Source organism: Manihot esculenta, chromosome 3 (genome assembly GCF_001659605.2).
Source record: "Manihot esculenta cultivar AM560-2 chromosome 3, M.esculenta_v8, whole genome shotgun sequence".
NCBI lineage: Eukaryota > Viridiplantae > Streptophyta > Magnoliopsida > Malpighiales > Euphorbiaceae > Manihot > Manihot esculenta.
Genome location: NC_035163.2, coordinates 8467079 through 8491633, shown reverse-complemented (window position 1 = coordinate 8491633; position 24555 = coordinate 8467079). Strand labels below are relative to the sequence as shown.

General features: G+C 40.3%; 1 protein-coding gene across 1 annotated transcript; it reads right to left on the bottom strand.

Annotated features, from left to right (window-relative positions):
• Window positions 1-18064: 18064 nt before the first annotated feature.
• On the bottom strand, window positions 18065-24555 carry LOC122723258 (probable rhamnogalacturonate lyase B). Its single transcript, XM_043955039.1, has 9 exons — window positions 24440-24555; window positions 22909-23025; window positions 19878-20010; window positions 19593-19790; window positions 19350-19491; window positions 19104-19263; window positions 18896-19012; window positions 18387-18513; window positions 18065-18304 (listed from the first exon to the last, which is right to left on the bottom strand). Exons 1-9 carry the CDS (start codon window positions 24553-24555, stop codon window positions 18065-18067), a joined length of 1350 nt encoding a protein of 449 aa, XP_043810974.1.

The following is a 24555-nucleotide window of genomic DNA, read 5'->3' as shown; positions in this document are numbered from 1 at the left end:
ACCAGGAGGTCAGCAAGAGTAATGAAGTCTTTTGCATGTAATACTAGAATGTGGACATGACAAATTGTTAGATAGATGTAATGTAAAGTTATGTATAGATATATGTATGTAATGATGTTTGAGGATTTAGAAGTGTGCTTGACCATAGTATATTGTAATCCCTTTTTAATACATGATCTTAGATGTTTTATTATGCTTATGTTAAACCAACTCAACACATGTTATGCCACCCATTGGGGCATTGATGAGATCCCACAGAGGGGTTAAGTTTATGATTATGGCTATGTTCAGTGCATGCACAGGTTGAGTTTGGTGTATGAGAAAATGAATGAAAGAAAAGTTTTAATTTTTATGTATGTTGATGATCATGTATGGGATTAAGCAGGTTCACAGGATGTATGTTAGGCTTGCTACGGGTCCCGGCGGCCTTAAGTCGACCCGGATCCTAGCGCCGGTAGCGGTCCGATTTTCGGGTCGTTACAGAATGGTATCAAAGCCCTAAGTTCATATGGTCGGACCTAGAGTGTCGGGCTCATAGATGTTATAGAAGGTCAAGCACAATAGGAGGATCATGTCCACTACGATAGGATGTGGAGTCCTATCTTGCATGATGATGTGAAATGCCATGATTATATGCATGTGCATTAATGATATGTGATGTATGTGATGAGGGTTCATGTGTGCCCACATGAACCATATGATGCTAATGTTTGCTTGTTATGTGCTGTTTTTCAGAAAACAAGATGAGAGGAACTCGTCGATCTGCACGATTGACTGGAGTGCCACCTGATGATGAGGGCATGAGCGCCCGTCCTCCTACATTGCCTAGGGCAATGTCCAGTAGGTCTAACAAAGAAAGAGCAGTAAGAGACCCTAGAAGGTCTTTGGATCTGGGTAGAAGCAGATCAGTCAGAGGAACAGTTCAGGGAGGAGCGTCCGAGGACATGGGGGATGATATGGATGTAGAGCAGAGGAGGGATGGCAGTTTGGGAGTTAGCATGTCAGAAGAGGGAATGGGAGAGTCCCAAGGAGGCACTCAGGCCTCGGGATTTGTTCAGCCACCCCACTACCCACACTTCTCACAAAATCCCGGGTATTCGATGGGAGGTACATCGGATTACCCTAGCTTCACCCCTTATCCCACACAGATGCCATACCCACCCTACTACCCACCATATTCACAATACCCAATGTATCCGCCCCCACCTTACTATCCAAATCCAGCAAACCCTACCTCAGAAAATGTTTCACCATCTCCTCCTCCAGCAGAACCAGCAGCCCCAGCTACTCAACCTTCTAGACCTAGCTCAACCAGTGGGAGCAAGGTTAAGATGACCGACTACATGAAGCTGGGTGCTCCCCAGTATGAAAAAGGGGATGACCCATTTGTGTATCTTGAAAGGGTTAAGGTGATCACAGATGAGATTGGGGCTGATGATAGTAGAGCCATTCAGATGGCTGGGTTCACGCTTAAGTGCAAGAAGGCACGAGAGTGGTTCAAGAATTATGTGAACCCGAGAGTGGACAGCATGTCTTGGGAAGAGTTTGCAAACGAGTTTGCAGGATGGGCTTTCCCAGATAGTTCAAGGGAGCTGAAGATGATAGAGTTTGAGCAGTTGAGGCAGACTGATGAGATGAGTGTAGAGGAGTTCACAGACAGATTCTTGGAGCTGTTGCCTTTTGCAGGGCAAAATCTTGACTCGGATCAGAAAAGGTCAAGGAGGTATATCATGAAACTCCATTCCAGATATTCCTCCTTGATCCAGTCAGCAGATAGGGAGAGCTTCCATGCCATAGTGGATATGGCCCGGAAAATGGAGGCCAGTGCCATCGTTCAGGGGACAGTTAAGCAGTCAGTGGTACAGCCTTCTGGTTCTAAGACCCCAGGCTCTTCTTCTTTTAGTGCAGCAGCTTCAGGCAGCAAGAGGTGGAGCAGTACCACCAAGAAGTCGAGGAAGAATAAGTTTTGGAACAAGGTCAAGTCCAGTCTGGGACTGGGGAGTGGCGCGAGTTCTGGTGCGGATAATGCAGTATGCAAGAAGTGTGGGAGACCGCACAAGGGAGTATGTCTGGTTGGGACGACAGCCTGCTTCAGATGTGGGTAGGAGGGACACATGGCTCGGGAGTGTCCTAGGGCAGCTTTTGGAGCTCAGTCTCAGCAGACGGCTTCAGGTAGTGTAGCGCAGCCAGCAGCTCCAGCCACGACTCAGGCCAGTGGCAGAGGCAGAGGGAGAGGGTCAGCCTCTTCTTCAGCGGGTTTCAGAGGAGAAGGTCCATCCGCTCCAGCACGAATCTTCACCATGACTCAACAGGAGGCAGATGCATCTAACACCGTGGTGGCAGGTAACTTAGTCATTGGTTGTTCAGATGTGTATGCCTTGATGGACCCTGGTGCATCTCATTCTTTTATAGCTCCGAGAGCCGTTCAGAGGTTGGGGTTGATGATCTCTGAGTTAGAGTGTCCTCTCTGGATCAGTGGACCCAAGTGTGACCCATCAGTGGTAGAGTCAGTCTGCTAGTGCAGTCTAGTCTTTGTTGAGGGAAGATGCCTTTCCGCCGACCTTGTGGTTCTAGACTTGACAGATTTTGACGTCATTCTAGGGATGAACTGGTTATCTACCCATGGTGCTACTTTGGACTGCAGGGACAAAGTAGTCAGGTTCAGAGGTCAGGATGGGTCAGAGGTTGTCTTCAGGGGAGACAGGAGGGGTACACCTAGAGGTCTGATATCAGCTCTTCAGGCTCGTAGGTTGCTTAGGAAGGGATGTCAGGGGTATTTGGCTCATGTGAGAGAGCTTAGCAGTCAGGTTAGAGAACCCGCCTCGGTGCCAGTGGTTAGAGAGTTTCTAGACGTCTTCCCAGACGAGCTGCCAGGTTTACCACCTGCTAGGGAGATAGAGTTCGAGATAGAATTGATGCCTGGAACCCGACCGATCTCTATCCCTCCCTACAGGATGGCTCCAGCTGAGTTGAAGGAATTGAAAGAACAGTTGCAAGAGCTGGTAGAAAAGGGCTTCATCCGACCGAGCACTTCACCTTGGGGTGCACCAGTTTTGTTTGTGAGAAAGAAGGATGGATCCCTTAGGCTTTGTATCAACTACAGGCAGTTGAACAAAGTCACTACCAAGAATAAGTACCCTTTGCCAAGGATCGACAATCTATTTGACCAGCTAGCTGGAGCAGGTTGTTTCTCCAAAATAGATCTGAGATCGGGGTACCATCAGTTGAGGATCAGAGAAGATGATGTGCCAAAGACAACTTTCAGGACCAGACATGGGCATTTTGAGTTCCTTGTAATGCCGTTCGGGTTAACCAACGCCCCTGCAGCATTCATGCATCTCATGAACAGAGTGTTTAGCCAGTACCTGGATCACTTCGTTATTGTCTTCATGGACGATATCTTGGTGTATTCCAGGAATGCAGAGGAACATGCCCATCATCTGCGATTGGTTTTGCAGACTTTGAGGGAACATGGCTTGTATGCCAAGTTCTCTAAGTGTGAGTTCTGGCTGAGGAGCATTTCGTTCTTGGGGCATGTAGTGTCAGAAAATGGAATAGAAGTGGACCCCAAGAAGGTAGAAGCTGTGGCTAACTGGCCTAGACCCACTTCAGTGACAGAGATCAGAAGTTTCTTGGGTTTGGCAGGTTACTACAGGAGGTTCGTTCAGGACTTCTCGAAGATTGCAGCTCCTCTAACCAGGTTGACCAGGAAGAATCAGAAGTTTGTGTGGACCGACCAGTGCGAAGAGAGTTTTGAAGAGCTTAAGAAGAGGTTGACTTCAGCACCAGTGTTAGCTCTGCCATCTAGTGATGAGGACTTTACAGTCTTTTGTGATGCGTCCCGTGTGGGACTGGGTTGTGTACTAATGCAGAACGAGAGGGTGATTGCTTATGCTTCCAGGCAGCTGAAGAAGCATGAGTTGAATTACCCCACACATGACCTTGAGATGGCAGCAGTAATCTTTGCACTCAAGATGTGGAGGCACTACCTCTATGGGGTAAAATGTGAGATCTTTACAGATCATAAGAGCCTACAGCACATCCTGAGTCAAAGAGATTTGAATTTGAGACAGAGGAGATGGGTAGAGCTGCTGAGTGACTACGATTGCAAGATTCAGTATCATCCGGGTAAGGCGAATGTTGTGGCAGACGCCCTAAGCCGGAAGTCACTAGGCAATTTATCCCACATATCGGCAGAGAGGAGGCCAGTGGTGAAGGAGTTTTACAAGCTCGTTGAGGAAGGTCTATAGTTGGAGTTGTTTGGTACAGATGCTTTGGTAGCCCAGATGAGAGTGGCACCCGTATTTCTGGAGCAGGTGGCTCAGAAACAGCATGAGGACCCAGAGTTAGTGAAGATTGCCAGGACTGTTCAGTCAGTCAAAGATAGTGAGTTCAGATTCGACAGCAAATGGATCCTCCGCTATGGGAGCAGACTATGTGTACCAGATGACATAGGGCTAAAAGGAGACATTATGAGAGAGGCTCATAATGCAAGATACAGCGTTCACCCCGGAGCCACCAAGATGTATCAAGATTTGAAGAAAGTTTATTGGTGGCCAGCGATGAAGAAAGAAGTGGCACAGTTTGTGTCAGCCTGCGAAGTGTGTCAGAGGGTGAAGCTGGAACATCAGAAGCCGGCTGGAATGCTTAACCCGCTACCTACTCCAGAGTGGAAATGGGAGAATATAGCTATGGACTTCGTAGTGGGGTTACCGGCGACGTCCAACAGATTAGACTGATTGTGGACAGACTCACCAAATCTGCTCACTTCATCCCTGTCAGGAGTGGCTATTCTGTGGCCAAGTTGGCGCAGGTGTATGTTGATGAGATCGTCAGGCTGCATGGGGTTCCTGTTTCAATAGTGTCTGATAGAGGGCCCCAGTTCACCTCCAGGTTTTGGCGGAGTCTGCAAAATGCCATGGGTACTAGGTTGGATTTCAGTACTGCCTTCCACCCCCAGACTGACGGACAGTCAGAGAGGACCATCCAGACCATAGAGGATATGTTAAGAATGTGTGTGCTGGACTTTGGCGGTTCTTGGAGGCAGCATCTACCTTTGGTGGAGTTTGCCTACAATAACAGCCATCATGCTAGCATCGGGATGGCTCCATATAAAGCTTTATATGGAAGGAAGTGCAGATCACCTGTTTGCTGGGAGGAAGTTGGAGAAAAGACCTTGGTAGGGCCTGAGCTTGTAGAGATTACCAGCAGGGTGGTACCCATAATCAGAGAAAGGATCAAGACTGCTGCAAGCAGACAGAAGAGTTATGCAGACATCTGCAGAAGACAGGTAGAGTTTCAGGAGGGGGATCTGGTATTGCTCAAGGTGTCGCCAATGAAAGGAGTGGTTCGCTTTGGGAAGAAAGGTAAACTAGCCCCACGATACATCGGACCCTTCGAAGTCTTGCAAAAGATTGGGAATGTGTCGTACAAGCTGGATTTACCTGCTTCAATGGAAAAAATCCATCCGGTTTTCCATGTTTCCATGTTGAGAAAGTTTGTGTCAGATCCGAGCAAGGTTCTTAGTGAGCCTGATGTGGAGATCCAAGAGGATCTCACCTATGTTGAGCAGCCAGTACGGATCATAGACACCCAGATCAGAAAGCTAAGAAACAAGGAAATCTCTATGGTGAAAGTCCTTTGGAACCACCACAATATGGAAGAATGCACTTGGGAGACACGGGAGTCCATACTCCAGCAATATCCTTATCTTTTCTAAGGTTAGTCCCTTGTGAGTTATATGTGCCTTTGTGTATGTTATGTGTATGCCATGCTATATGCTAGTTGAGGAACATTCGGGGACGAATGTTCTTAAGGGGGGGAGACTGTAATACCCGGCTAGACTCCGGTATCGGAATTCCTACCGTCCGGTGGAATCTCGGATGTTGGAGACCTCTAGAAGGGTAAAACCATGTTTTCATAAAATGTTTTAATGTGTTTTATGGTTTTAAGCAAGATGGAAATGAGTTTTGCATGAAAACAACCTTGGAGGAAAACCCAGGTTCGGCCGTCGAACCTGAAGTTCGGCCGCCGAACATGCATGCTTTTCGGGTGTGCTTTAGACCCCCGAAGGCATAAGTGAGGAAAGTCCAGGTTCGGCCGCCGAACCTCAAGTTCGGCCGCCGAACATGGCATGCATGCGGAGGCACGTTCGGCCCCCGAACGTGGCCTGGCCAGCCACTATAAAAGGGTCCCTTAGCCGAAAACGGGCGAGTTTTCTCCCCATTGTCGGCCAAGGTGAGCTCTCCGCCGTTCCTCACCAATCCTTGAGTTTTTCCTTCAAATCTTTCAAGATTTTCACAAGTTTTCGCTTTGTTTTGAAGATTTTCGAGTTTAAAGCAAGTTTTGGAGCTTTGAGGTTCAAGAACTCAAAAATCTCCCACCTCCGAGTTTAGGACGTCTCTCTCTCGATCTTCAAGAGGTAAGAGCCGATCTTAAGCTCATTTCATGTTTAAAGTAAGTTTTATGCAAGATCTATGGGGTAGAATGCATGTTTAGCTCATAGTTAGGTTTTTGAGTTAATGTTATGTTTTGAGCAATGTATGTTGGATTTGTGTTGCTTGATGTGTTGTAGTTGGGGTTTAAGGTAGTTTGAGACCCCTAGGAGCTTGTATGCATGTTTTGGTTTAGCAAAATGCATGATGGCATGAGTTTGAGGCATTTGTGCATGTTTGAACCAAGTTTCTGCCCTTCGGGAGAAATTAGGTTCGGCAGCCGAAAGGACTTTCGGCCGCCGAACCCTCTTGTGGAGGCAGCCTTCGGCTGCCGAAGCTTGCCCCCGAAAGGAGACTTTCGTCTCTGTCTGGGAGTTTCGGCAGTCGAAAATGCCGCCGAACATGCTTGAGTTTCGCCTCTGTCTGGGAGTTTCGGCCGCCGAAGGTGCCACCGAACCTGCCTGACTTTCGGCTCAGGAGGGACTTTCGGCCGCCGAACCTGCCGCCGAAAGTGCCCTGTCCAGCCTTCTTTTTCACGTTTTGCATGATTGTTTCATGATGTTTTTGGGGAGTAGTTTAGAGTTATGTTCATATTTGGTTGGTCCCTCATTTGAGTCCACCTGTGTAGGTTCGGACCCGAGGAACCGAGGACCCCAGCAGTGAGTTCAGCTGCTTCTGAGTCAGTAGAGCTTCAGCTTGAGGTGAGTAGAATAACTCTTATGCTTTTAAATAAATAAACCCGTTTTAGCATGATTCACGCATCATGAATGCCATGAGATATTTTAGGTTGTTTGCATTAGAAATCACAAATATGTTACATTGCATAATATGTTGATGATGTGGATGAATGTTGAATGATCCTTTAGTCCTCGTATGTTATGATATGATGATGATACGGTACGAAAGACCAGTGAGGCCCATTCTACGCCCCTGGCACTATGTAAGAGAAAGACCAGTGAGACCCATTCTACGCCCCTGGCATTATGGAATGTTATGTCATGCTATGTTATGATTATGTAAGAGAAAGACCAGTGAGGCCCATTCTACGCCCCTGGCACAGTTGGACCATGTAGAGGACTATTGGTGACAAATTCATCCTTGATGTGATTAGCTGTGATGTGATGCATTTCATGTTAGCAAATGTTTTAAATGTTTTATTATTCTGCTCACTGGGCTCTTGTAGCTCACCCCTCTCCCTTAATCCCCAGGCTTGCAGGTACAGGGTAGACCAGGAGGTCAGCAAGAGTAATGAAATCTTTTGCATGTAATAGCTAGTATGTGGACATAACAAATTGTAGAAAGATGTAATGTAAAAGTACAGTATAGATATATTATGAAATGATGTTTAAGGATGTTAGAAGTGTGCTTGACCATAGTATATTGTAATCCCTTTTTAATACATGATCTTAGATGTTTTATACTGCTTATGTAAACCAACTCAACACATGTTATGCCACCCATTGGGGGCATTGATGAGATCCCACAGAGGGGTTAAGTTTATGATTATAGCTATGTTCAGTGCATGCACAGGTTGAGTTTGGTGTATGAGAAAATGAATGAAAGAAAAGTTTTAATTTTTATGTATGTTGATGATCATGTATGGGATTAAGTAGGTTCACAGGATGTATGTTAGGCTTGCTACGGGTCCCGGCGGCCTTAAGTCGACCCGGATCCTAGCGCCGGTAGCGGTCCGATTTTTGGGTCGTTACAATAACATGTCCAACTATGCCAGGGGCGATACGGCCACACCTAGTCTTCTCTTACATAGCTCATATCATAATATGTCCGACTATGCTAGGGGCGATATGGCTACGCCTGGTCTTCTCTTACATATAACCTATTGCCAGGGGCGATACGGCCACGCCTGGTCTTTCCATCTCATGTCATATCATATCATATCATATCGTACAGAGGGCTAGAGGATCATTCAATATTCATCAACATTATCATCATCGTATTATGCAATGCATCATATTCGTGAATTCTAATGCAAACAACCTATTACATAACATGGTATTCATGATGCATGAACATGCTTAAAACATTTAATTTATTTTTTAAACATAAAGTTCAGTTCTACTCACCTCTGGCTACCTCTGGACTAACTCTGAAGCAGCTAACACTGCTGAATACCTCGGTTCCTCAGGTTCGATCCTACAAGGTGGACTCAAATGAGGGACCAAACATACTCTAATAGGACTCTAAACAACTCCCCAAAAACCCCCCTAAAATATCATAAAACAATCATGCAAAACAAGCAAAGGAAGGCTGGACAGGGCACCTTCGGCGGCACATTCGGCTGCTGAATGCTCCCACAGATCCGAAAGTCAGGCACTTTCAGAGGCAGGTTCGGCGGCCGAAATTCTCTTCCAGAGACGAAAGCCAGGCACTTTCGGGGGCAAGGTTAGGCGGCCGAAAGTCCCTTCCAGAGCCGAAAGTCCATTTTCGGGGGCAAGGTTAGGCGGCCAAAGATTGCTTCCACAGGCAGGTTCGAAAGCCGAAACTACCTTCGGCGGCCAAACCTGGGTTCCCCAGCAAGGTAGAACCCGTTTCCGCCTCATGCAATCCGCCTCCAAAACCTCCCACACTCACATCCAACACTTCCAAAACATGCACAACTCATACAACAAGCATATAGGGGTCTCAAACTAGCTTAAACCCTAACAAACATCTCATTAAACATGCATTAACATACTTTTATCATAAAGGGTATCAAAACCCAAACATGCACATCCATACAACTCATGCATTCCTAGCCCTTAACCCTTCATAAAACTCACTTAAAACATCATAAGGATAAAGATCTACACTTACCTCTTAAAGATCGAGGTTTGGTGCGACCCAAGCTTGAAGGTATGGAGAGTCCAAGCTCCAAAAGTCTCCAAGCTCTCAAAACCTTGATCAAAGCTTAAAACTCTTCAAAGCAAATATAAAACTCATGAAAACTTGAGGGATTTGAAGAAAAAGCATAAAAACAACCAAAGGAGAGCATGAACTCACCTATGCCCGAAAAGAGAGAGGAAACTCGCCCATTTTCCGAACAAAAGGCCTTTTATAGGTGGCCGGCCAAACCTTCTTCGGTGGCCAAAGCTGCTTCCAAAACTTCACCACGTTCGGCGGCTGAAAAAGAAAGCCACATTCTGAAGCCTAATGTGCCTCCTAAACAGCCCCATGTTCGGCGGCCGAACTTGGGTTCTTCCCTCCTTGGTCTTTTCTTTCAAAACTCAATTTCTTTCTCATTGAAAACCTTCAAAACACTTAAAAACATTTTAGAAAACCTTTATTTTACATTTCTAGAAGGCTCCGACATCCGAGATTTATGGATTCCAATGGAGAATCCGCCAGAAAGTTGAAATTCCGATGCCGGGGTCTAGCCGGGTATTACATTCTCCCCCTCTTAAGAACATTCGTCCCCGAATGTTCCTCAACTAGCACATACATACACATAATATAACATAAACATATAAACACATAATAAAAAAAACACGGTACCACTGGAGTAAGAACCCCCGGTCTCCCAGGCGTACTCCTCATACTAAGGTGATTCCAAGGGACTTTCACCATCGGGATTTCCTTGTTCCTGTACCTTCTGACTTGTGTGTCTACGATCCGTACTAGCTGCTCAACATAGGTGAGATCCCCCCTAAGATCCTTACCTCTGGTCCTTTAAGAACCTCACTCGGATCCGACACGAACTCACATCTCATGGAAACATGGAAAAACGGATGGATCTCCTCCACGGAAGTAGGCAAATCTAACTCGTGGGATACATTCCCAATCCTTTGCAGGATTTCAAAGGGTCCGATGTATCTTAGAGTTAGTTTACCCTTTTTCCCATAACGAATCACCCTCTCCTAGGAGACACCTCCAGCAATACCCAACCTTCTCCTGAACCTCAACATGCTTCTGCTGCGCACTCTAATAAAACTCTTCTCCCTTCTGAAACTTTACATGCTTCCTGCGGACAGCTACATAACTCTTCTGCTGACTCATAGTAGTTCTACTTCTTTCTCTAACCACAGGCCTTCTCTCTACTGTAATATGGGATAAACTGCCGAGTGATCTCCGGCTGAGGACATCTAACCTAACATTTGCCTCACCCGGATGATATTGGATCTTGCAATCATAGTCACTAAGTAGTTCCACCCATCTTCTCTGCCTTAGGTTCAACTCTTGCTGACTCAAGATGTACTGCAAACTTTTATGATCTGTAAAGATCTCACATTTTACCCCATGAAGGTAATGCCTCCACATCTTGAGCGCAAAGATCACGGCTGCCATCTCTAGATCGTGTGTAGGGTAATTCAACTCATACTTCTTCAGCTATCTAGAAACATAAGCAATTACCCTGCCATTTACATTAACACAAAATGTAGCCCCACACGGGACGCATCACAGAACACTATGAAATCTTCATTACTGGTAGGCAAAGCTACCACCAGTGCTGACGTCAACCTTTTCTTCAGCTCTTCAAAACTCTTTTCACACTGGTCAGACCACACAACCTCTGGTCCTTCTTGGTCAATATGGTCATAGGAGCCGCAACTCTGGGAAAGTTCTGGATGAACCTCCAGTAGTTAACTTGCCCAACCCAAAAAGCTCTTAATCCACATTACGGTAGTGGGTCTGAGCTAGTTAGCTACAGCTTCAACTTTCTTGGGATCTACCTCAAAACCCTTTTTTTGACATATCGTGACCCAAGAAAGATATACTCCTTAACCGGAACTCACATTTGGAGAACTGGGCATCCAAGCCATGTTCTCTCAAGGTCTGCAACACTGTCCTCAGATAATGGGCATGCTCCTCTGCGTTCTGGAATACACCAAGATATCGTCAATGAAGACAATAACAAAGTGGTCCAGAAACCGACTAAAACTCTGCTCATGAGGTCCATGAATGCTGCAGGGTCATTGACTAACCCGAACAGCATCACTAGGAACTCATAGTGCCCACATCTGGTCCTGAACGCCGTCTTGGCACATCTTCTCCCTTGGTTCTTAACTGGTGATACCCGGATTTCATATCTATCTTGGAGAAACAACCGACTCCTGCTAGCTGGTCTAAAATAGATCGTCGATCCTAGGTAACAGATACTTGCTCTTAGTAGTGACTTTGTTCAACGACTTGTAGTCGATACAAAGTCTTAAGGATTCATCCTTTATTCTCATAAACAACTCTAGAGCACCCCAAGGTGAGGTACCCGGTCGGATGAAACCCTTGTCTACCAACTCTTGCAACTTCTCTTCAACTTCTTTAACCCTGCAGGTGCCATCCTGTAGGGAGAGGTAGAGACGGGTCTGGTTCCCATTATCACTTTAATTTCAAACTCTATCTCCCTAGCAGGTGGTAAACCTGGCAGCTTGTCTGTAAAAACATCTAAGAACTCTCTGACTACGGGCACTGAGGCGGGCTCCCTGACCTGACTACTATGCTCTCTAACATGAGCAAGAAACCCTTGACAACCTCTCCTGAACAACTCACGAGCCTGTAGGGCTGATAACAAACCTCTAGGTATCTCTACTCTGTCCCCACTAAGGACTACCTCTGATCCACCCTGAACTCTGTACCTGACTACCTCGTCTCTGCTATCCAAGGTAGCACTACGAGCAGAAAGCCAGTCCATCTCTAGAATGACATCAGAATCAGTCAAATCTAGAACCACAAGGTCGGCTGGAAGGCATCTACTCACAACATACTCTGAACTATATCGGCAGACTGACTCTGCCACCGATGGATCACACTTGGGTCCACTGACCCAAAGGGGACACTCTAACCTAGAAGCTATCCACCCCACTCTATCTACGGCTCTCGAAGCAACAAGGAAAGAGAAACACATCAGGGTTCATTAAAGCATACACATCAGAACATACAGAAGTGAGATTACCTGTCATCACCATGTCCGATGTGTCAGCCTCTTGCTGGGTCATGGAGAAAATCCGAGCTGGAGCTGATGGACCTTCTTCGTGGGAACCTACTGAAGAAGGAGCTATCCCTCTCCCTCTGCCTCGACCACTGCCCTGAAACATGGCTGGAGCTACTGGTGGAGCCATACTGTTTGAAGCTGTCTGCTGGGATTGTGTCACCAAGGTCGCAGTGGGACACTCACGTGCCATGTGCCCCTCCTGTCCACACCTGAAACATGCTGTTGTCCCAATCCAACAGACTCCTTTGTGCAGTCTACCGCACCTCGTACATCTGGAGCCATCCGAACCGGAGCTCGAGCCATCACCTATTCCCAGACCAGACTTTAATCTGTTCCAGAACTTGTTCTTCTTCGACCTTCTGAGGCCTCTGTCACCCTTTTTACTCTTCATGGTAGTATCGTTCAGAGAGGAGAGATTAACATCACTCGTCCCCGGGACTTTGGAACCCGAAGACTGTGCCACAGACTGCTTAACTGTTCCCTGAATAATGGCACTAACCTCCATCTTTCGGGCCATATCCACTATAGCATGGAAACTCTCCCTCTCTGCTAATTAGATCAAAGAGGAATACCTGGAGTGGAGTCTCATGGTATACCTCCTTGCTTTCTTTTGATCCGTATCACAAGCTTGCCCCACATACGGCAACAACTCCAAAAACTTATCTGTAAACTTATCAACACTCATCTCTTCCGTCTGCCTCAGTTGCTCAAACTCAATCATCTTAAGCTCCCTTGAACTATCTGGGAAAGCCCATCCTGCAAACTCATTGGTAAACTGCTCCTAGGATAAGCTCTCCAACTGTGGGTCCACATAGTTTTTGAACCATTTCCTTGCCTTCTTACATTTCAATGTGAACCCTGCCATCTGAATGGCTCTACTGTCACTTGCTCCCAACTCATCAGATATCATCTTTACCGTTCTGAGATACTCAAAAGGGTCATCACCTGTTTCAAACTTGGGGGCATCCAACTTTAGGTAATCCGTCATCTTTCCCTTACCCCCAACTGATGAGCTAGGTTTGGGTATCTGGACATCAGGAACTATTGGTTCTGCTGGCGGTGGAGGAAGTGCAGCATTCCCTGGGTTAGGGTTTCTAATCTTCCTTTCCTTTCCCTTTAGAGTTTCCACTCTTGCCTTCCACTTCTTCTTCATGGAAAATAAACAAATAAATAATATTAATACAATATTTTTCCTAAATATTCACATAAAAATTATAAGAAACATTTATACATCAAAACCCCTAACATACCTTTAAATTTCTAAACCCTTGGTTAATATTCACTCTTCCTCAATCTTGAATTTTCTCTTTGATGTCTCTCCTTTTCTTCAAATTCTACTTTGGAAAGGTATTGGGAGAAAATGGGTAATTGATTGGAGGTGAAAGTTTGAAGAAATTTGGTGTAGAAAAGAAAAGATGGAGAAATGGGGTTTCATTGTTGTTCAAGGGCAGAAGAAGAAAATGGGAAAGATGAATTCCCTCTTCTCTTCTAGTCTTTTCTTCTTTCTTCTTTTCTTTTTTTTTTTTATTTGGTTAAGTGGTTAGCAAATTGCCACTTGTCCTTAAATTAAAATTTAATTTATTTTTTTCTCTCTTTTTTCTTTTTTTTTCTTCTTTTTTTTTCTTATTTTTTTATTTATTATTTTACTTTATTTTATTTTATTTTTGGGATGCTACACTTCACTAATGATTCTAACTATGTAAACTGCGAGTAGTATAAAGAAATAATATTCCATGATTTTAAATATTACTAGAGAGGCGTGGATGTGGGTTTAGGATTCATAATCTTTAGGTTGCTTTAGATAATGAACTAATTTGAGTGGTTTTGGAATTCGTATAATCTAAAAATAGTATGAGTTGTTTTGAGTCTTCTTTTTTAGAAATCCTTAGCCTCAGGTTATGGGGATTTGCATGTGGCATAGTATAAGTTGTACACAATAACGGCCTAGGATTTGGCATACGTAAAGTTTATTACACAATTAGACTCCAAGGACATCTGATAAATGACAAGGCTTTAAACCTAAAGCATGTGAATTTACTCTTCCAGTGTTGTGACCTCCTTTGTCGACCTTGGCAAGTGTGATTATGTCGTAGTTATAGAAAGGCTAATAGAGTCGCAAACAAGCTAGTGAACGTTGTGGTGTGTTCACTAATAGATACCCTTAAATGAATCTTCTATTAGAGAGTTTTACATGGTCTAGATTTATCTTGTTGACATGGTAATGTGATCTTTTCAACATTTTTCTTTCTCTTTATAAAAAAAGACAAAATGCATATTTCGGCTCTTAACTGGACCATTAAATGGATGTAATCCCTTTTGTATATACATGGTCTGTTATGAAAATGATTTTAGTGTCTATGTATGTATGAAAAACCAGGCTTAACATTATATGAGAGGACCCGCCTAGAGCAAAGATGAGAGCTCTAGCAGGGGTTTTATAGTACAGCGTTAGTGCATGCACAGGTTAAGCCTTGGAACAGAGAAAAGTTTTAATGTTTACAGAAAATGTATGATCATGTATGGGATATCACAGGTACACAAAGTTCACAGTAGGCTTACTACAGGTCCCGGCGGCCTTAAGCCGATCTGGATCCTAGTGCCGGTAGCAGTTCAGTTTTCGGACTGTTACAGATTGGTCATTTTATATAACAGCTCGGCCCTTTCACCGGCACTGTTACCGTTCACGGCCCAGGGCTATCCCTCGCCTGGCCTCGTGCCACCTCAGACTTTCCACTGGCGTCGTGAACAACTTTTAACATCCATTCACCCTCACGGGTTCCTGGCAGGATTTGTCCCCTTGGGTTCTTGCATCGCATCCTTCTCCAAGTGGATTTGGCCCAAATTTCCCTTTGGAAATTAGGTCGCCTCCCCCACTACTCGAACCCTTGACCTCCCACTTTAAGGGAATAGTCTGGTGAGAGCCCGTAACATTTATTAACTAAATTTTTTATTAACTAAATTTTTTAAAATTTTATTAACTAAATTTTTTAAAATTCTTAAATATTAAAACATATTATTTTAAAATATATTTTTTATAAAACAATCGGAGTCTAATGAATTAAAGAATTTCCCAATCCATTAATCAAGCTGTCGAAATCTCTCGGTCACTTCTCTCAATAAAATCAACCACTATTATCTTTCATCAGGGGCATTTTCTTCTTGATTACATTAGCAACGTTCTCATAAGCGGCATTTTCTCCTTGATTACATTAGCATTGTTCCCGTAAAAGAGGGGAAACAAAAAAAGTAAAAGCAAAAGAATGTTCTGCTCTTTACTTTTTGAAAACAAGAAAAATAATGGAGTAAAGATCTAAGAAATATTATGGACGACATACAATTAACTTATCTCTTCACAGGGAGAAATGAATAATAAATTATTTAAATTTTATTTTATTTAAATTATAAATAAAAATAATAAAATAGATAGTTTACTATTTAAAAAATTACTTTTATTTTTTATTTTTTCTCTTTAACATTCAAATAAGAAAAAAAATTCTAATATAATGCAATATACACTCAAAATATATCATGCAATTGTCACCATACGTGTGGTAAAATCATAATAACTCGTGATATTTAATTATATAAGTCTCATTCATAAAAAATAGATGCAGTGATCATGATAATTAACATTTGAAACGGTAGAATACTCACCCACTTGTATCTGATCAAACTCCCATAATATTTAAGTTATCATTAAAAAATATTATATATCAGATTTTCATTATCCTCTCATTTACGATTAATTAACACTATTCCCTTACGGTATAAAAGTAATATATACACAATATTTAAAATATGTATTTTTATATTTTTTTAAGTTCAAGTAACTTTATTTACTCTTATTCTTCTTAATAATCTAATTTAAGCGTCGAAATGTCTGCTTATAAACGCGAACAATCTCAATTTTTCATTTTACGAAGTGATGAGTTATTTTTTAATTTAATTTATATTCTTTTTTTTATCATTTTTTATTTTTTTTTTAACTCTAAAAGGTTTTCTAAACAAAGTGCTAGGCTGCTAGCTAGATGTTTGCATTATAATAGATTTTTTTTTTTCCACTTCTGCTGCTAGATGTTTGCATTAGCAACGTTCTCATAGGTTATTGTTCTTTTATTATAATATTATTATTGCCTAAACTTTTTAGAAACTTTTATATACTTTTTATAATACCTATTTATATTGTTAATTTCTTGAATATGCAAATTTAATTTATAATTAATCACAATTAAATTTAATTTGTGTAATTTATAATATTTTTATTTTATTTTAAATCATTAGATATATTTTGAGAAAATGTAAATATACATAATTTATACAACTATTTTTTTATAACTATAGTCTAAAGAAATAATATTATTAATATAAAAATAGTATTAATAAATTGAAATAAAATTATAATTTTAATGGAATGAAATAAAATATATGAAAAATTAATTTGATTGATTTGGAAATTCTAATGAAATTAAGTCATTTTTTAATAAAATTAATATAATTAATTAAATGATAACTTTAATTGATTAAAATATACACATATTAAAAATTTCATGTGATTAGTTAAATAATAATGATTTTAATTGGATGAAATATAAAAATTTAATGTAATAATTTTAATTAAGAGTAAATCATTATGATAATAAATTTATGTTCATGAATTTATTATGATAATAAATTTAAATTTGATTGATAAAATAATAATAATGATAATAATATAATAATTTATATGAAAATTAATAAAAGGCAAAAGACCTTTTTAAACCCTTGATAAATTTTGAAATAGTCATATAATTTTTTAATAAATTTAGATATTTTGTTAGTCACGTAAATTTAGATTCTTCATGCTGTAGTTCATTGTGAAAGAGTTTGTTAGTTTGAGTGTGGTTTCTTAGGCTCTCTCTGTGTTCCTGTGCAGTGGGAGTGTGGCATTGTGGGTGTTTGAGGGGAGCATAGGGAGAAGTGGTAAATGAGAAAAAAAAAGAAAAAAAAATCCATAAACAATGGTACAATTATGGGTAGAACAATGGCTATAGAGACAAAGTAATAAATAATAGATTTTACTTTTACTGGCTAAAGTATTAGCTACATGTATAGAGCAAGAATTTAAAATAAAAATGAGAAGAATTTCTGTTTATTTAATGAAAATTTTTAATATTATTTAATTAAGAAATTCAATAAATTAAAATTTTTATTGAAAATTTACATAAATTTTTTAAAATTTATCAAGAGTTTAAACAGATTTTTTATTTTAATAAAAATATATAAAAATCAAGTTATATACATTAAGTTAAATAAATATACAGGAAACGTTAAAAATTAGTAGTTAAAAAATAAAATAAAAACAAAATTGCATCAACCACACTCAATGTATAATCATACATAATACCAATTGACTTTATTAACAGTTGTTAAGACATGTTCTAAGTTACTTTTTCTATTTTAGTGTGGTTGGCTTTATTTTTTTCTTCATTTTCGTGGAGTCGTTCCATTGACGATTATTTTGTTACGGAGTTTTCAATAATGCTATATTTTTTTTATAAATAATTGATTCAAAATAGTCATTAAATGAATGACAAAAGACAAAGATAAAAAGCTCAAAATGCAGTAGTTATGTATTGAAAAAGAAAAACAAAATCTTATTAAATGTTATTATCCATATATATATATATATATGTAAACATTTACAAAATCAATGTTTTACAACCCACCATTAAACTTTTGTCGGTGCTTCTAAACGAATATAATCATACATAATACCACTAAAAGGGCTTCCATTTCTAGTCTGAGTAAGATAAATTGTATTCTTTCCTTGGAGAAGTTGAGAAGCTGGTACTTGAATGCTATAGAACCAATATAAACCATGAATTCCGTATCTTGCAATAGCATTATCCTTGCCTATTAGCCTTGTTGTGAAAAGAGGTCGTTTGACATTGGCATTGTTGAACCTCACCTTTTGCATGCATGATAGATTTTTCATTATTAAGTTTAAGATATAAAAAATGAAATTGCTAAGTAAAAAGCGAATGGTATACCTGAAGTTCAGAATTAGTAGCTGATGCCAAGGCTATTTGCAAAGTGTAACTTCCACTTTGCATTACACTTTTAAGTTCAAATATGATCTGCCATGTAGTTGCCTTATATGCCGTATTTCCAACTTTTCTGCAATTTGAATAACCAATCTCAATATAATTATTATTAGAGAAAAATATAAAAAAGTATCTTGTAGTTTCATTAGTTTTTCATTTTAGGGTATATGGTTTACTTCAAGATCTGTGATTTAATTTTGTGTTATAATAGTACACTGTGATATAAATTTTATAATAGTGTAGAGTTTAGAAATTATCATTGCTTGTAACTGAAAAGATATTATGAGGTACTATTTTGATACAAAATTGAATCACATATCCTAAAATAAACTACAGAGTCTGAAGTAAAAAACCCGATGAAACCACACGGTACATTTTTGTACATTTTCCTTATTATTATTATACTTCAAGTAAATTAAAGATTGAGAGAAAATAAAATAGATGTTAATAAGTACCTGTTAACATGGGCGAAGAACCAATCTTTAGCATAATTACTAACACCAACGGTATATATGAGATCATTCTTAGGGTATAGATCAGTATATCTTTCCCACAATCCATATTGTCTAAATCTGTATAGGAAAAAGCAATAATAAAAAATGATGCATGATATTAACTTTGGATGAAACAAGAAGGCATGCAGCAATGTGGAAGGGAGGTAACTTGTTTGCTGGGCTATCAATATACAATTTGTTGACGAGTGTTGGGTTTGCGTCTGGTACATAGAATTCAGAAGCAGTACGATCAGGAATGCCAATTTCCCAAAGAGTTGTACCATTTCTTGGAGGATCATATGTAAGTACACCCAATTTGATCTCAGATCCTGTAGTTCAACATGTACATAATTTCATTAAGTAATTAAAGAAAATTAGTTTAACCATTTATAAAACTACTATAAGCTATAAATACCTGGTTGAATAATGACATCAACATTATACTTGTAATCTCCAAGAAAACCAGGAACAAATGCATATAAACTATATTTCCCAGCTCTGATATTTTTAATTGAGAAACTTCCTTTCTTGTCAGCTTGAGTCCAAAATTGGTAACCCTATAAGTAAATTGAAAAAACATAGCAATGTTTAGCCAAGAAATTCCTCATGTTGCTAGATAATTTGAAAATGAAATTTCAAATTTGTTGAAATTTCTAACCTTTACTTTTGTTTGCCATGAGCCCACAGCACCTGGTGCTGCCAATCCCACATAAGCTAAACTTGCATCAATCAATTTTTCATTGATGTATGGGTCACGAACTACTAATTGACCTACGACATTTCCCCGTTGATCAGAAGAAGGGAAATCTTCAGATCGAGGAAAATTATATGGCCAGCTTTTAACTTCAGTTGACATCTAATAATCAACAACAAGCATGAGTACTCAAAATTGCATCCAAAATTCTCATGAACAAAAAGAATGAATAAACAAATAGATATGTACTTGTCTTTTAGCATCTTCCCAAAGGGCTTTGGGATTTTCAGAAGGCGGAATAGAATTAAGATAGACGTAAACAGGGCCAAAAACTTTCTTCCATGGCTCTCCATTTCGATACTCTGTATTTAAGTACCACTCACTACCACTCACTCTCACCAGACTATTCCCTTAAAGTGGGAGGTCAAGGGTTCGAGTAGTGGGGGAGGCGACCTAATTTCCAAAGGGAAATTTGGGCCAAATCCACTTGGAGAAGGATGCGATGCGAGAACCCAATGGGACAAATCCTGCCAGGAACCCGTGAGGGTGAATGGATGTTAAGAGCTGTTCACGATGCCAGTGGAAAGCCCGAGGTGGCAAGAGGCTAGGCGAGGGATAGCCCTGGGCCGTGAACGGTAACAGTGCCGGTGAGAGGGCCGGGCTGTTACATAAAAAGGCACGGGAGTCCATGCTCCAGCAATACCCTTATCTTTTCTGAGGTTAGTTTCTTATGTGTTTTATGTGTATGTTATGTTGTATGCCTTGCTATGTGCTAGTTGAGGAACATTCGGGGACGAATGTTCTTAAGGGGGGGAGAATGTAATACCCGGCTAGACTCCGGTATCGGAATTCCTACCGTCCGGTAGAATCTCGGATGTCGGAAGCCTCTAGTAGGGTAGAAACATGTTTTCATAAAATGTTTTAATGTTTTTCATGGTTTTAAGTGAAAAGGAAATGAGTTTTTGCATGAAAACAACCTTGGAGGAAAACCCAGGTTCGGCCGCCGAACATGCAGGCATTTCGGGTGTGCCTTAGGCCCCCGAAGGCATAAGTGAGGGAAGTCCAGGTTCGGCCGCCGAACCTCAAGTTCGGCCGCCGAACATGGCATGCATGCGGAGGCACGTTCGGCCCCCGAACGTGGCCTGGCCAGCCACTATAAAAGGGTCCCTTAGCCGAAAACGGGCGAGCTTTTCTCCCCATTGTCGGCCAAGGTGAGTTCTCCGCCGCCCCTCACCAATCTTGAGTCTTTTCCTTCAAATCTTTCACGATTTTCACAAGTTTTTGCTTTGTTTTGAAGATTTTCGAGTTTAAAGCAAGTTTTGGAGCTTTGAGGTTCAAGAACTCAAAAATCTCCCACCTCCGAGTTTAGGTCGTCTCTCTCTCGATCTTCAAGAGGTAAGAGCCGATCTTAAGCTCATTGCATGTTTTAAGTAAGTTTTATGAAGATCTATGGGGTAGAATGGCATGAGTAGGTTTATATGAGTTTTTGAGTTAATGTTATGTTTTGAGCAATGTATGTTGGATTTGTGTTGCTTGATGTGTTGTAGTTGGGGTTTAAGGTAGTTTGAGACCCCTAGGAGCTTGTATGCATGTTTTGGTTGAGCTAAATGCATGATGGTATGAGTGGGAGGCATTTGTGCATGTTTGAACCAAGTTTCTACCCTTTGGGAGAAACCAGGTTCGGCAGCCGAAAGGACTTTCGACCGCCGAACCCTCTTGTGGAAGCAGCCTTCGGCTGCCGAAGCTTGCCCCCAAAAGGAGACTTTTGTCTCTGTCTGGGAGTTTCGGCCGCCGAAAGTGCCGCCGAACATGCATGAGTTTCGCCTCTGTCTGGGAGTTTCGACCGCCGAAGGTGCCGCCGAACCTGCCTGACTTTCGGCTCTGGAGGGACTTTCGGCCGCCGAACCTGCCGCCGAAAGTGCCCTGTCCAGCCTTCCTTTGCATGTTTTTGCATGATTGTTTTGAGGTGTTTTAGGGGGTTTTTGGGGGATGTTTTTAGAGTTATGTCCTAGTTGTTTGGTCCCTCATTTGAGTCCACCTGTGTAGGTTCGAACCCGAGGAACCGAGGACCCCAGCAGTGAGTTCAACTGCTTCTGAGTCAGTAGAGCTTCAGCCAGAGGTGAGTAGAATAAACCTTTATGTTTTTAAAGCAAATGAATTATACAGTTGAGCATGTTCATGCATCATGAATGCAATGTGATGAATTAGGTTGTTTGCATTAGAATTCACGAATATGTTGCATTGCATTTATGATGTTGATGTGGATTGGTTATTGAATGATCCTTTAGTCCTCATATGATATGATGATGATACGGCATGATATGGTATGGAAGTCCAGGTTGTACCCATTCTACGTCCCTGGCACTGTGTAAGAGAAAGTCCAGGTTGTACCCATTCTACGTCCCTGGCACATTGGTATGTATGATATGTTATGTTAAGAGAAAGACCGGTTGTACCCATTCTACGTCCCGACACTTTGGAATGTAGAGGACTATTGGTAACAATACCATCCGAGATGTGATTTGTTGTGATGTGTTGCATTACATGATGGCATGAGATTTAAATGTTGTTTTCTATTATTCTGCTCACTGGGCTCTAGTAGCTCACCCCTTTCCTTAATCCCCCAGGATTGCAGGTACGGGCTAGACTGAGAAGTCAAGAAGAGTAAAGTTATGCTTTTGTAATAGATAGATAGTGGACATGATAAATTGTAAGATGATGTAAAGTTTGAATAGTCATGTTATGTATAATGATATTGAGGATTAGAAGTTGTGCTTGACCCTATGGATGTTGTAATCCCTTTTTATTACATGATCTTAGATGTTTTATGATGTAGATGTAAACCAACTCAACACATGTTATGCCACCCATTGGGGGCATTGATGAGATCCCATAGAGGGGTCAAGTTTATGATTATGGCTATGTTCAGTGCATGCACAGGTTGAGTTTGGTGTATGATAGAATGTATGAAAGAAAAGTTTTAGTTTTTATGTATGTTGTTGATCATATATGGGATTAAACAGGTTTACAGGTTACATGTTAGGCTTGCTACTGGTCCCGGCGGCCTTAAGCCGACCTGGATCCTAGCGCCAGTAGCGGTTCGATTTTCGGGTCGTTACAGATACGAAATTGAATCACATATCCTAAAATAAACTACAGAGTCTGAAGTAAAAACCTGATGAAACCACACGGAACATTTTTGTACCTTTTCCTTATTATTATTATTATACTTCAAATAAATTAAAGATTGAGAGAAAATAAAATAGATGTTAATAAGTACCTGTTAACATGGGCGAAGAACCAATCTTTAGCATAATTACTAACACCAACGGTATATATGAGATCATTCTTAGGGTATAGATCAATATATCTTTCCCACAATCCATATTGTCTAAATCTGTACAGGAAAAAGCAATAATAAAAAATGATGCATGATATTAACTTTAGATGAAACAAGAAGGCATGCTTTGTGTTAGTTTTTGCAATGAGTTAGACCTGAACTAAATTTAATAATGACATCAGAGTTTTCCATGGATATTAGATTTTCTATAAATATGTCACATTTCAGTATAGTCCTAGCCTGCTTTCGGCACTTCTCTCCCTATATTTTCATTAAGGTATTTTAAATATTTTTCATGACATACTTTTTTTTTATAAATATAATAAGATTTCATAAATATTTTAATTGAATATAAGTGAAATTAGCTTTATATTATTTCTTTTATACTTGACCTTTATTTACTATTTGTTTTTTTTTTCGAAAATGGATGTTTGATTCATTTTTTAAATCTAGAGAGAGGCTCGTTATCTCTAGAAAACCTCTCATTTTCCTTTTTTTAATATTTTCTCATAATCTCTCCTTTTTGTTTTTCACTTTTTGATTTCTTTTGTGTGGCTATCCATGAACATGCTCTGCAATATTTACCTCGTCCACCTCTTTTTTTTTTAATAAGTAAACAAATATTCTAGTATACCAACCAATACCAAGCAAATAAAATAAAGAAAATCCAAATATAGCAACATAAACGAATATCCTAATATAGAAATACCATAAATAGGAGATGTTAGATATTTTTGTGTCTTGATTGCTCTTTTTAAAACCACCTTAGGTTCTTTTACAATTGGCCAATTACAAACTAGAGATTTATTCAAAAGAACCTCTCTCTAAAGTTTTTTTAGAGAGAGGCTGTCTCGTCATCTGCCACACCTTCTTCTCCTTTCTATCGCGTTTGGGTAGGGAGGAGCTTTTCCTCATTCCAGCCCAGAATGTGAGTTTTCCACTCTACTTTTGAGTGGTGTTTTAAATTTTTTTCATTTTACATTTTTGTTATTTCTTAGTCAGCAGTTAAGTGGTTGTGGTAGTGGGGTTTTTCCTTTTGTCGTGCTTGATGTCCATAAGAAATAACAATAAAAAAATGTTTAACACCCATCAAATTTTTGCATGGTTAAACAACCTTAGTTTGTAATTAGACTTGTTACTCTTAAAATTGATATTATAAATAAGAGTCAAATTAAACATTGATTGTTAGTCATAGTGAAAAGAAAAAATATATCACTATCCTTTATCATATTCCTTAATCTTCATCCTTTTCCAAATATTTTCTTTGGTATTGAAAATCAATTTTCGTCAAGCATATAATGGTATTAAGCAAAATATGTTTTATATTTCCTGTTTAGCGATTATTATAATTTCCTTTGATCAATTTTATGTTTCTTGAGTTATCTAACTTCTTTTTTTCTCTGCTTCAAATTTTATAGAATTTCTCCACACAAAATGGGCAAGATGCATTTGGTTGCTGGGTCTAACTGGCCTGCTATCGGTCTTTGCTTTTTCTTCTTCTTCCTTATTGCTTCCTCTGCGAAGATCCCAACAAGGTTCATACTCATGATCTTCCTCTTTATTTCGTTTCTTCTTTGTGATTTTCAT